The 12,571-nt window shown below is 39.1% G+C and overlaps 2 protein-coding genes and 1 long non-coding RNA gene across 7 annotated transcripts in view; 1 reads left to right on the plus strand and 2 right to left on the minus strand.

The window, feature by feature from the left end:
* Nucleotides 1-264: 264 nt before the first annotated feature.
* ple (tyrosine hydroxylase ple) lies at nucleotides 265-5,678 on the plus strand. Its single transcript, XM_018008313.2, has 7 exons — nucleotides 265-815; nucleotides 1,725-1,836; nucleotides 2,316-2,438; nucleotides 2,548-2,628; nucleotides 3,001-3,820; nucleotides 4,134-4,260; nucleotides 4,439-5,678. Exons 1-7 carry the CDS (start codon nucleotides 747-749, stop codon nucleotides 4,835-4,837), a joined length of 1,731 nt encoding a protein of 576 aa, XP_017863802.1. The 5' UTR covers nucleotides 265-746; the 3' UTR covers nucleotides 4,838-5,678.
* Nucleotides 5,679-5,688: 10 nt separating this feature from the next.
* Nucleotides 5,689-8,469, minus strand: LOC149268980 (uncharacterized). The gene is made up of 2 exons (XR_016269713.1): nucleotides 8,330-8,469; nucleotides 5,689-6,274 (listed from the first exon to the last, which is right to left on the minus strand). It is a non-coding gene; the product is annotated as an uncharacterized LOC149268980 (long non-coding RNA).
* Nucleotides 8,470-11,871: 3,402 nt separating this feature from the next.
* LOC108614272 (ras-related and estrogen-regulated growth inhibitor) overlaps nucleotides 11,872-12,571 on the minus strand; it is a 144,004-nt gene continuing 143,304 nt past the window's right edge. For all 5 annotated transcript variants that reach the window (XM_089469044.1, XM_089469045.1, XM_089469043.1 and 2 more), the window contains 2 exons: nucleotides 12,388-12,518; nucleotides 11,872-12,324 (listed from right to left, as the gene is read on the minus strand). In XM_089469044.1, the coding sequence (XP_089325170.1) occupies nucleotides 11,920-12,324; nucleotides 12,388-12,438 (456 nt within the window). In that variant the 5' untranslated portion in view covers nucleotides 12,439-12,518 and the 3' untranslated portion in view covers nucleotides 11,872-11,919. The remainder of the gene's footprint in view (nucleotides 12,325-12,387; nucleotides 12,519-12,571) is intronic.

Here is a 12,571-nt window from a genome sequence, read left to right on the forward strand (position 1 = left end):
CTGCCAAGTGCTTTGGTGAGAGGAAACCCCACATTCGCAGCAGCAGCAGTGGCAACGGCAACAGCAACAGCAACAACAACAGCAGCAACATCAACAGCAGCAGCAATGGCAATAAAAGCAACAACAACAGCAACTACGTCACAGCCGCGTCATGCGAAAACCAGTCGCTGCTGCTCGTCGGGTCTCGGTCTCGGTCGTCGTTGTCGTTGGCTGCGTCGACGTTGACGTCGCTGCCGGCGCATTTGCGGGTATTTAAACGCTGGCATCTGAACCAGGGGCATGCATTGATTCGCTAACATTCGCTCTAAAGACTTGCCAAGCCCTCTGTGTGGTCAAGTAGTTTGCTGCTCTGTTTTGTTGTAATAAAATCTTAGCTGAGACAAGGATTCCCAACACAACTCGTCAAGTTCTTTGCATAACGAGAAACACACAAAAAAGTGTCGAGTTACGCGTTAAGGATTAACGATTGATCTGGAAAAAGCCAAGAAAAGTTCAACGTGCTGTGATTGGAGAGTTCTTCAGTTTAGCTAAATTCTAGACGCAAGCAGAGTTCAGTACCAGGAGCGAATTCATCAGGCAATTAAGCAGTGAAAGTGATAAATTTCGAGTGCTTATTTGCAAAATAATTAAATAAAAACAAAACAACAAATCCCAAATAGTATTCAAAGTGCTATACTTTGCATAAATTTTTGAGAAATCTTCTTTAAACTTTATTAAAAACAACCAACAACAACACAAAACACAAAATGATGGCCGTTGCAGCTGCTCAAAAGAATCGCGAAATGTTCGCCATTAAGAAATCCTACAGTATTGAGGTAAGTGGCAAGAGATCATATCCATTAAGACCGGGCTAGAGCAATTGGGTAGCTGAATCCATTAAAATAAATCAAAATTAACATCGCTTGGTCTACGTGACACTCAAAAGGTTTTTCAAATGCTCAGCTCACAGCATTCGTTGCTGTTGTTGTTGTTGTTGTTATTGTTTCCCATTTCGGCATTGATTGACCCACTGTCAACCACAGCCAGCTTAGCTATCCTGTTTTTTTTTTTTTTTTTTCAACAACAATGCAAACATAATTGACAAGTGACAAAAGTTATTATTTAACAAATTTAAACAGACTTGTGAACATCATCTTCATCTCTCTCTCTCTCCCTTGGAGAGTGAAAGCGGCTGCACTTACGCACAGCAGCACAGACGCGCCTCATTGTTGATCTCCAGCCTCTGTATTTATGTTGTTGTTTATGCTGTTGCGCCGTCGCAAAGGTATACAAAATAAAAAAATATAAAAAAAACTAAAAGAAGAAACAAAAACAAAAACAACCAATATATGAAATCAATAAAGATGATTCAATGGATCGCATCTCTTTCATCAGCAAGAGAAACTGTGAATAACCAAAAAACTGCAACTGCTTTGAGGTCGTATATCATATATGATATCGCATTGTCCCAGCTAGAGACACCTGTTGCAACTCGGAATAGAATAGAGCTTGTATAAAAGCACTCCATTCATCCGATCTTTCACTTTCACACAAAACCTAAAATCTCGCGCCCCAATTTACAACTTATGCAAGCGCCGATTGCGCAACTGAACGCCCCCTTGATTCGTGTGGGGGCATGGCACGGGCTGCTCTTGGCACTCAAATAAAGTTGTACGCCCAGCAAATAAATCTAATTTCCGGCACATATCCTTAAGCTCTGTCATTTTCATTCGTTTCGCTCGCAGAATGGGTATCCATCCCGTCGCCGCAGCCTTGTGGACGATGCTCGCTTCGAGAGCATCGTGGTCAAGCAGAACAAACAAACGGTGCTTGAGGAGGCACGCAGCAAGGCGAACGGTAAGTAAATTTAAAATATATATGGAGATAATGTAGATATACATATATTAGAGTGGATATATATAGCAGTTTGAATAACCGCAACTTCTCTTTAAATTACAAAATATTCTATATGAATTTATAAATTATTATTAGACTTTTCTAAAGCTCAGAAAATGTAGAAAACTAGAGTTTTAGGTCCCAAACAAACTTAAAAAAATAAAAAAAATAATAATTTAATAACAGTAGTTTTTGTCAAATTATAAAAAAATATATACATAATTTTGGACAAAAAATATTTTATTTAAAATGTATGAATACAAATATTTTAGAATTATAAATTTATAAATTTTGAGCTTAAATTAAAGACGTATATAATTTATTTAAAATTGTTCTCTTAATTTGCCTCACAACTTCTTAGTTTAATTTTTTAAATTATTTATTTATTTGCTTATTTTGATTTATTTTGTATTATTTTCTATTTTTGTTTTGTTCAATAGATGCCTCGCTTGAGGAGTGCATTCAGCAGGCAAAGGGCGAGCATGTGCCCGCCGAGCAAAATGTTGAGCTGCAGGATGAGCAGCCCAACTTGGAAATGCCGCCGGAGGATGAATATGTTGCAGGTGCTTATCCCACACACACACAAATAACACCTATCATTTCTTATTATTTTTATTCATTTACTTATTTCGATTATTTTTTTTTTTTTCTTATTATTTCGATTTGGTTTAGTTAATGACATTGAAACTGAGGCAACAATTGAAGATTGCGCTGAGCAGGAGTCAGCCGATGATGAAGCGCCCCCAAAGAACGGTAAGTGCGGTGGGTGGGGGCCGAATAAGTACAGTAAAAGCTGGTTGACATGAACTTAAGTGCTTAATATGATAAAGTGCCAGCACTCAGCGAATATACGACTCCATTGTAGCTGTGTGGGTGTCTGAAAGGCACACACACACACACCCACGCACACGCACAATCACAGCTAGATTCAACAGGGTAAATGGCGCATTTCCCTTTTTCATTTTTTACGCTCGACTTACGACAATACGTTTGCATGGCAACCATTGCGGGGCGGGGCCGGAGTGTGGGGCGTGGCAGCCACACGTAGCACACTTATACGTTTACGTGACTGTAAAGCCGCTTGCCTTTTGCTGATTGCCTTTGCCAATCCTATTCCAATTGCAGATTATGGCCTCACCGAGGACGAGATTGTTCTGGCTAATGCCGCCTCCGAGTCGCCAGAGGCGGAGGCCGCTGTCCAAAGCGCCGCACTTGTGGTGCGCCTCAAGGAGGGCATCTCGTCGCTGGGCCGCATCCTCAAAGCCATCGAGACGTTCCATGGCACCGTCCAGCATGTGGAGTCGCGTCAATCACGCATCGAGGGCGTTGGCCACGATGTGCTCATCAAGCTGGACATGACGCGCGGCAATCTGCTCCAACTGATCCGCTCGCTGCGCCAATCGGGCTCGTTCAGCAGCATGAACCTGATGGCCGAGAACAATATCAGCGTGAAGGCGCCCTGGTTCCCCAAGCACGCCTCCGAGCTGGACAACTGCAACCATCTGATGACCAAGTATGAGCCCGATCTGGACATGAACCATCCCGGCTTCGCCGACAAGGTCTATCGCCAGCGCCGCAAGGAGATTGCCGAGATTGCGTTCGCTTTCAAATATGGCGATCCCATTCCTCACATCAACTACACCGAGGTGGAGGTCAAGACCTGGCGCTCGGTCTTCCGCACCGTTCAGGATCTGGCACCCAAGCATGCCTGCGCCGAGTACCGTGCCGCCTTCCAGATGCTGCAGGATGAGAAAATCTTTGTCGATCATCGTCTGCCCCAGCTGCAGGAAATGTCCGATTTCCTGCGCAAGAACACAGGCTTCACCCTGCGCCCGGCTGCCGGTCTGCTAACAGCCCGTGACTTCCTCGCTTCGCTGGCCTTCCGCATCTTCCAGAGCACCCAGTATGTGCGTCACGTCAACTCGCCCTTCCACACACCCGAGCCGTAAGTATATGTAACTATGTCTATGTAAATATACATATATATATGTATGTACATATATATGTATATTTGAACTTCAAACGCAAAGCTCTTTGTGCGCGCTCTAATTGCATTTGCCTGCCATTTTGAGGCGGCAGCCGGCAGCAGCAGCAGCAGCAGCTTCCGCTTCCGCCAGCTGCTCCTTGCTTCCGACCAACTTTTATTGTGTCGCAAATTAGTTTAACAATGTGCCAGGCAGCCAGCACTTTAAGCCCCATTATATAATGGCTAATTGTTTTCTTTCCTTTCTCTTTCCCTCTCCTTCTCTTCATTTTAGCGATACCATTCACGAGCTGTTGGGTCACATGCCGCTGCTGGCCGATCCCAGCTTTGCCCAGTTCTCGCAGGAGATTGGCTTGGCCTCGCTGGGCGCCTCTGATGAAGAAATCGAAAAGCTCTCCACGGTAAGCAACTAAGCTGCCCCTGCCCCTATTCCTGCCCTGACATCCACTTAACTCAATTGCGCTGCTCATTTGGCTGGCAATTAATGGTCTTCGTTGACCTCCAGTTGAGTGCATGAGCTGGCACTTTATGCGACAGGTGTCTCTAATCGTATGCATTATTCTTATACTCTTTGTGCAGGTCTACTGGTTCACTGTTGAGTTCGGTCTCTGCAAGGAACACGGCCAGGTCAAGGCCTACGGCGCCGGTCTGCTGAGCGCCTACGGTGAGCTGTTGCACGCGATTAGCGACAAGTGCGAGCATCGTCCATTCGAGCCGGCAGTCACAGCTGTGCAGCCGTACCAGGATCAGGAATATCAGCCCATCTACTATGTGGCTGAGAGCTTCGAGGATGCCAAGGATAAGTTCCGTCGCTGGGTCAGCACCATGTCGCGTCCATTCGAGGTGCGCTTCAACCCACACACCGAGCGCGTCGAGATCTTGGACTCCGTGGACAAGCTGGACACATTGGTCCATCAAATGAATACGGAGATTCTGCACTTGACCAATGCCATTCACAAGCTGCGGCGTCCATTCTAGAGCGACGACTCTACGAAACCCCATTCACAATAAAGGCGAACCACAGCAACCCCTCCCAAGCATATACAGGTGCAACGGTCTCATTTTATACAAATTAATTTTAAATTGACATACCACCATACACACACATACACATACACACACGCGCGCACAATTACGCATGTATTACCCTGGAAAATAATGCTGATGTGAAAAAAGTGTTTTAGTTGATTATTTTCAATTTCCTTTTGGCTTATTTTTCCAAGTTCACCTTCCACCTTCCACTTTGTGCATTGCATATTTATTATCCCAACTAAATATTATTGGACCAAAAAATCGTTAGACTTTTAAGATGCCACACCCACCCACATGCACACGCACACATGCACATCCACACAGATTATACTCAGTCCACATATTGTTTTTTTATTTCGTATTATTTTTTTTATAATTATTTACTTGAAATGCAGAGATATGTGAACGCTTTTAAATCTATCCAAACATAATATTTATATATAGATATCAGATAGCTAAAGCCCTTAGCATTCTATATACATATATATAATATACTTGCAATAGCTGTATACGTATTCTAAAAAAAAAAAAAAAGAAACTTTGAAAAAATATTACAAAAAATGAGTGAATACTTAGAGCAAATGTTAGTTGAAGAAATAGCAAAAGATTTTTCTTACATTGTACAATAACTGGAAAGAACAATATTACAATTGTGTACTATTATTATTATCTATTATTATTATTTGTACGACTATTATGCATTGTATTGTAGGTATGTAGAGTTTATTATTTTACTTATCATAAGTTTTGTGTATTAATAAAGTTTAAAAATACTATTGAAAAATAATTTACAAACTTTTCTTTATTATTTTTTTAATTTATAATATTTAGTTTTTATTTTCAGCTTTTCGCTTTATTGCTTATTATAATCTAAAGTCTGATTCTGATTAGGGAACATTTTGTGAGAATGCAATAAAGCTATTATTATTTATTGAAAACTTTAAGAGATTGCGATAAATGTAAACGGTTTAGGGAATTATACGCGAATATATGTATAAAAAACTTAAAAAACGAGAATTAAAAGATAAATTTTAAACCAGGAGTAGCAAAATATTTGAAAATATTTTAGTAAAATTCAACAATAATTCAAACAATAATTGTGAGTAGTTGACTTTTAAATCTAAAATCTATATTTATGTCTATATAAATCATATGAACCAACAATTTGGGATCAAGTTACGCAATACTATATATATAGTTATTCTAGCAACAAGTTTGTCGTTAACATTCAATTAACTATCAATGTTGAATTTAAATATTAGCCAAGATATATCTATTTACATCTTGGCAGTTACTATATTATCATATCTGAAGTTCAAGTTAAAACAATATGTAGATGTTTATGTAGTGGCAGCGGGTTGGTCCCCATGCTTATTGAGCAGGCTGCAAAACAAATAATTATATATACCGAAAAAAAATATATATTAATATACGACATATACTATATGCAATATACCTATACGAATACATATGAAGCTATATAAGTGTTATACAACTGCAAGCAATCTATTCTAATAAAGCTGAGTTTATTCGCGGAAACTAATAAATGTGGTTTATTATTATTATTACGATAAGATTTTGGTTTTAAAATGGTAAGGTTGGATAATAAGAGAATGAAATGATGATAGAGTATGACAAGATAAGATGATGCCAAGAAGATGAATAGTAGATGAGTACAGGATGATGAAAAGATGTAAAAAAGCAGAGACGAGAGGATAAGTAAAGATCAAGATAGGATGAAATGAGAATGGAGAACGGGCTAAGCAAAAACACATCCGGCTCAAATGAGGAATCTTATCTCCAAGCTTTAGGGCATTCATAAATATGAAAGTCAATCATAACATTGGACTACATACAAAATTTAATAGTTTTTATCAATAGACAATCATAAATATTTTTTATAAAAATTTGTATATTGTTTTGTATTTGTTTCTATTTGCTAACTTCTTTTATGAAAATGTCAGCTGATTGTTAACATGACCTACCTCAGCGTGTGTCGCAGATTTATTGCATGGCAATTACAACAGAAACTCAAGCGTTATGATAATTGACTGAGTGAATAGAAATCGAAATGTGTTAATTGCCCGGCCAGCAGCTGAATAAGCTGATCGGATGTGGGCGATAAGACGATAAAACCGGGTCCGGGTAATACTAATAGAAACGTGCCAGCTGCCGTTCTAATGCTTAAAATAGAATAATACATAATAGCGTGTGATACAAAGAATGCCAGACCTCAAAGATACCCAGCTTACTGGAAGTGGGTAGGTTAGTTAGAGGCAGAATAAGGGAATACAACAAAGTGGAATGACTATAGACAAATGTAGATGATATTAGGGTGTATAAAAATAGAGAGTATTAGAGATGATTGTGTTTAACTAGGTCACAGGATTACAGGGTATATTTATATATACATTGTTTATTCATTATAGAAATAGGCTTGATTACAGGGCATATACATATGTCATATATCTGATATTCCTTTATCTTTTGTGATGTTACATGCATTAGATCAATCATAATCAACTGCTCAATACTGCAAAATATTACAGGGTATATTTAACATTTATCATATTGCCTGAAAAATGTTCATATATATTTATTTTTATATTCTCAAGATTTAATTTTGATAAATCTATAACAATGTAGTGCGAACTGTCGACGTGGGAACTGCAACTACAACTGCAACTGAACGACAGCTAATAAGCTCTAAAAGCGTGCATTTAGTTTCCAATTTTAATGACGGGCTTTTATGACTTTAAATTGAGCAAAAAAAAAAAAAAAAATTGAAAAAAAAAAATTGATTCGTATTACAGCTAAGGTTAAACACATTTATCGAACACTTCAGTGTGAAGTTCTATTTACATGCCGATCGGCCGATCGGATGTGGGTCAGTCAGAGTTATATAACTAAGCAGCGTGAATTGCTGGGGCTATTGAGGCGCAAAGTGTGGTATACGTGCCCACGACTAGCTGGTCAATGGTGAGCTGCGAAGAGGTTCGTCAAGTCAGTGACTATTTGGGTTAGGGTTGCAGGAAACGCTCTGGGACAAGAAGTTTGTTGAACCGCTGCGAATTGCCTATCTAATTGCCGGAAGCCGAATGCACTTTGCAATTAAACAAGCAAACACACACACACACACATAAACGTTTTGATTAATTGTTTAAAACTTATAAACTTTGCGTTAAGAGCGCGCTGTAAAACGACACCAGTCGGTGAAACACGTTTCCATTTCAATTGCAATTTCAAACTCAAATTCAAATTCAGATTTGAAATTTGAAATTTGGCTAATTAAAGGCGCATAAAGTCCAGTCAAGGTTGAGGCGGGCCGACTCGGGCTTTGACAGTAGCGCTAACTAGAACATTTGCTTGCCATTTGGTATTTGTTTATGTACTTGTATTTGGTGTTTGTCTAATTGAATATCAAAGTCAATGACTTACACATTGCGCTTGGCCAATTCGCTTGGCATTGTGGCCGCCAATTCGGGCCAATTATTCGCGAGGTCTGCTGCTGCTACTGCTGGCTTTTTTCGTTTAATTTTTTAAGCTATTTAATCTTGGACTTGTCTTGAACTTTTCAGAATAAGAAAAAAGACATACTGCCAGCTGTGTGCGCGATATATATATACATAACTATATCTATATCTATATATATATGTACATGTGTACAGATAACTGCAATATATAAATGTCCATATATATTTAGCGGGGCGGAGCGCTGCGGCCAAACCGTTAGGCAGCCATTTGACGTCGCACCTGTTGCAAATTCTAATTTAAATGATCAGCGAATATAATTGCCATGGTTCTAAGTCTAATTAGTACACAAACTGGTTACATCTGGACAACTGTTAAGGGGGTGTGGAGCTGGTTTTATCGACGCTGGGCGTGTGTTGCCATTCGTTGATTTACAAGCTTAACCGCCGAAGACCAAGGGGAAGCATCTAAGCAATTTATCACCTCTAAAGGCATTTATAATCCAAGTCGTTTGTATACTCTGTGAACTAGAGCAGAGGCAGTGTTGTATAGAGCTAATAGAAAACAATTCAACAAGAGATCAGATTTAGAGAGAGAAAGAGAGAGAATGAGTTAAGGATAAGACAAGGTTTTCTTTTCTAAAGAGTTGCTTTCCTGCTGACTCTATCTCCCTCTTTCACTCCCTCATCCTCTCTCGATCTATATATAAATACATATTCCTGTCTGTTTCCATATCTCTCCTCTCACTCCCTACCACTCTAACTCTTTCCTACTATCTTTCTCTCAACTAGACTTTCTCTCTTTTCTTCTTTTCTTCTCTTTTTCTCTCTTTTATCAACCTCTCTCTGTCTCTCTCTCTCGCTCTCACTCTGACTCTCCCACTTCCATTCTCTCTCTTTCTTATTCTCTCTTTCTCATTCTCTCCCTCTCTTTCTAATACTCTCTCCCTCACACACTCTCTCCCTCACACACTCTCTCACTCTCTCACACTGTCTCCCTCTCACCAACCCAAGCTAAGCTTAGCTTCAAGCCCAACATTCATTCATTCATTGCATAGCAATTTAGCTCTAATTACAGGGTATCTTCATGCGCTAGCAATATATTTGAATAATTTGAACCTCTTTAGGCACACATGCAAAACATTTGCAAGTTCAACACCAGCTCCTCCGGCTGACCTTCGGAACAGATGCCTTAAAGGTGCTGCTATCATGCAAAGTAAGTTCCAGAACATTATTGTGGCGATTAGGTCCATAATTAAAAGTTATTACAGCACCGATTGGCCATTGAATCGGATCGGGCTATAGCTAATTGCATAAAAGCAAATCTAGAGACAGGTGCTGCGGCTGCGGTTGCGGCTGCTGTGCTAATCAGTTCAACAGCTTGGTCCATAAGCGACACCTGGCCCAGACACCGCACCTGGACTTAACTATAGAAGGGCCTGGTTAGCCGGGTGGCTGCCCGGCTGGCTGGCTGACTGGCTGGCGACTTTCAATCATAAATTAACATTAGAATTTTAAATTGTGCGACCAATTAAAAATAGTTGGGCGAAAAACCTGTGAGATTTCATGCCCCACTCGCTCGAACAATTACAAGAAAATTGTGGCTCGGTTGCCAAGTGCACAATGCAATAAATAGATATAATACACATATATGCTTATATAAATATCGTTCACAGGGCCAACAGGTGCGGTGCCCACCACAAAGTCTGCCCAACTTGGCCGTCCAATGGGGCGTATGCGCATTGCGGTTTATCGAGCCGCTGTTGGTGGTCGGCTGTCGGCTGGGTGGTTGGATTTTGCACCACTCTAAAGCACTTTCATTGTCTGTTTTGAGTCATGTCAATATTTTGGTTTTAGCTAAGTAAAGATCATGATCTGTGGCGAGAGAGCTGATGAAATGTCCACATATTATTATTTAGCTAAGCTATTCCGGATGTTGTCAGAAAGTCAAAAACCTAAGTTTGAAATTAAGTTAAGTATATAGAACGGCAAAGCAGTTGACAGACATACATATACACGCTTCACTGGGGCTGTTGACTTTGGTTAATTAAAAGTCGCGCACACGTGTGCAAATATTCCGATAACGGGGCAAACAGACCCCAGAGGGTCCAGAGGTCGCCAAAGGTCGGCAAAGTACTGAACAAATCAAAACTTATTGTTGAATGACAATTAAGCAATATATAATGATCGCAACTGAGACATCTAAGTTAGGCTAGTTGGGAAATTCTGAATTGGCTCAAAACTTTGTCGCGACTTGAAAGTGCGGAAATAAAATTTCTATTCACTTCAAAATGACTTTAATTTTATTTGAAGCTACTAAAATGCTAGGCTAATAGGTTTTGTATTAATTGACCTAATTATTTAATTTATTTATAATAAAATATTGTTAAGCATTTAAATGTAGGTTATTATTCCACAGTAGCCCAACTTTAGAATTTTCTCATGCAAACTAGTTATGTTCATTAAAAAGACGCCTCTGCTTTGTGGTTCAGCTTAGTCAAATCGTGGAAATTATTTAAGCATTGCATACTTATTCATCACTACAAGGATGCTGCATATTTTGGGGCTTCTAAAATTTTGAAGTCTATAGCTAAATAATGATATAAATGTTAATATAATAAGATATACAGAAAATGAATATTAATAAATAAAAATTCGATTAAAAATAGTAACGAATAAAATAATAATATTTATAATAATAATGAAAATATAGCTCACTGTTTTATGACTTTTTTTAATCTAAAGCATATGAATAAAATTTAAGAAAAAAATAATGCTTTCTTTATATATATTGTTTATAGTAGGTAATATCGTCTGCTTATGATAACATTAAAATTACCGTTCCACATCGTAGTCCATCTATTGTTTACAAATGGAACTACGAGATAAATAAAATACAAAAGCGTGCGCAAAGTCAAGCGCAAGCTGCCTGCTATGAAACTCGCATACGCAGCGTGTGCAGAGTAAACAAACAGCCGCTAGAACATTTTTAATGCATCACTGGAAATGGTGATTTTAAATTAAATTTGATTGCAATTTAATTTAAATGAAATTGAAATAGGAGTCTTTATAAGATATTTAAAGTACATTACAATAAGCTGTTGATTTATTTTTAAAGCAATTTCATAGACAGCAAGAATGTTGTTGGTAGCAAGCAATAGCTGCGCGCTACAAAACTTGAAAACATCGTTGAATTTTTTGAATTGACCAAATCTCAGCGACTGCAACAAGTACTTACAATAACTATAAATATATTATATAAATTAAAATTTGAAATACAAATTTGAAATATTTATTTATTTATTTGTTTTTTTTTTTTTCCTATATATTTATGTGGTCGAAAGCTATTAAATGATTGTTTTGTAACAGCTGCGACTAATTTGTTACCATATATTACCGTACTAGTATATATTTATACAAATAAGTATTCGATTTATTGATATTTACGTAAAAGTTAATTGCCAATTTAACTCCGATAAAAAAATCCTCTTTCAATGAAAACAAAACACGTTTGGCTTTTAAAAAATGAGTATTTTATTTAAACAAAAAATTGTGATATCAGTCTTTTGGCAAATTACTATCGCTCTTGCCCCTGCTGTAGGGACGGGTGCCGCCGAGCATGCGCTCGAGTAGGCTCTGCTTGGACTTGCGCTTGCAGGCGAGCACCTCCTTGCACAGTTCATTGAAGACCTCGGCGACCTGGTCGACATGATCCGCGGCGGAGACCTCACTGAATTTGCACTCAAAGTCTTTGGCCAGGATTTCGCCTTCATCTCGGCTCACTTGGCGCAGATGCACCATGTCTACTTTGTTGGCGCAGAGCTGAACGGGCGTATCCGATTGCAGATCTGATTTGGCACGGCGTATATAATTGAAGCTCTTGCGATCCGTTATCGAGTAGACGAGCAGCAGGCCATCAGCCCATTGCACCAGTTCGGCAGCATTGGGGTATTCATCGTCGGCCTGCAAATGATTCCAATTATAGTCGGCTGATATATATAGATAAATATCTATAAGTACATCTACCTTGGGACATGTGTCGAGTATTTCGAACAGCACCGGCTCACCATCCACCATGGACTCGTGCTTGTATCGATTCTCAGTCTGATGATCGTATTCGCCTATATAACGCTTCGTTAAGAAACGCACAATTAAAGCTGCAATTACATTAAATGGAAGTTTAATTTGGGGGCTATCATTGAGATCAGGT

This window comes from Drosophila arizonae, chromosome 4 (genome assembly GCF_054131065.1).
Source record: "Drosophila arizonae isolate 15081-1271.41 chromosome 4, UAZ_ARI_1.0, whole genome shotgun sequence".
Taxonomy (NCBI): Eukaryota; Metazoa; Arthropoda; class Insecta; order Diptera; family Drosophilidae; genus Drosophila; species Drosophila arizonae.

Coding starts and splice junctions, on each gene's coding strand:
- ple (XM_018008313.2), top strand. CDS start 747: ATGATGGCCGTTGCAGCTGCTCAAAAGAATCGCGAAATGTTCGCCATT. Junction 816..1,724: donor AGAAATCCTACAGTATTGAG/GTAAGTGGCAAG, acceptor TTTCGCTCGCAG/AATGGGTATCCATCCCGTCG. Junction 2,439..2,547: donor GGAGGATGAATATGTTGCAG/GTGCTTATCCCA, acceptor GATTTGGTTTAG/TTAATGACATTGAAACTGAG.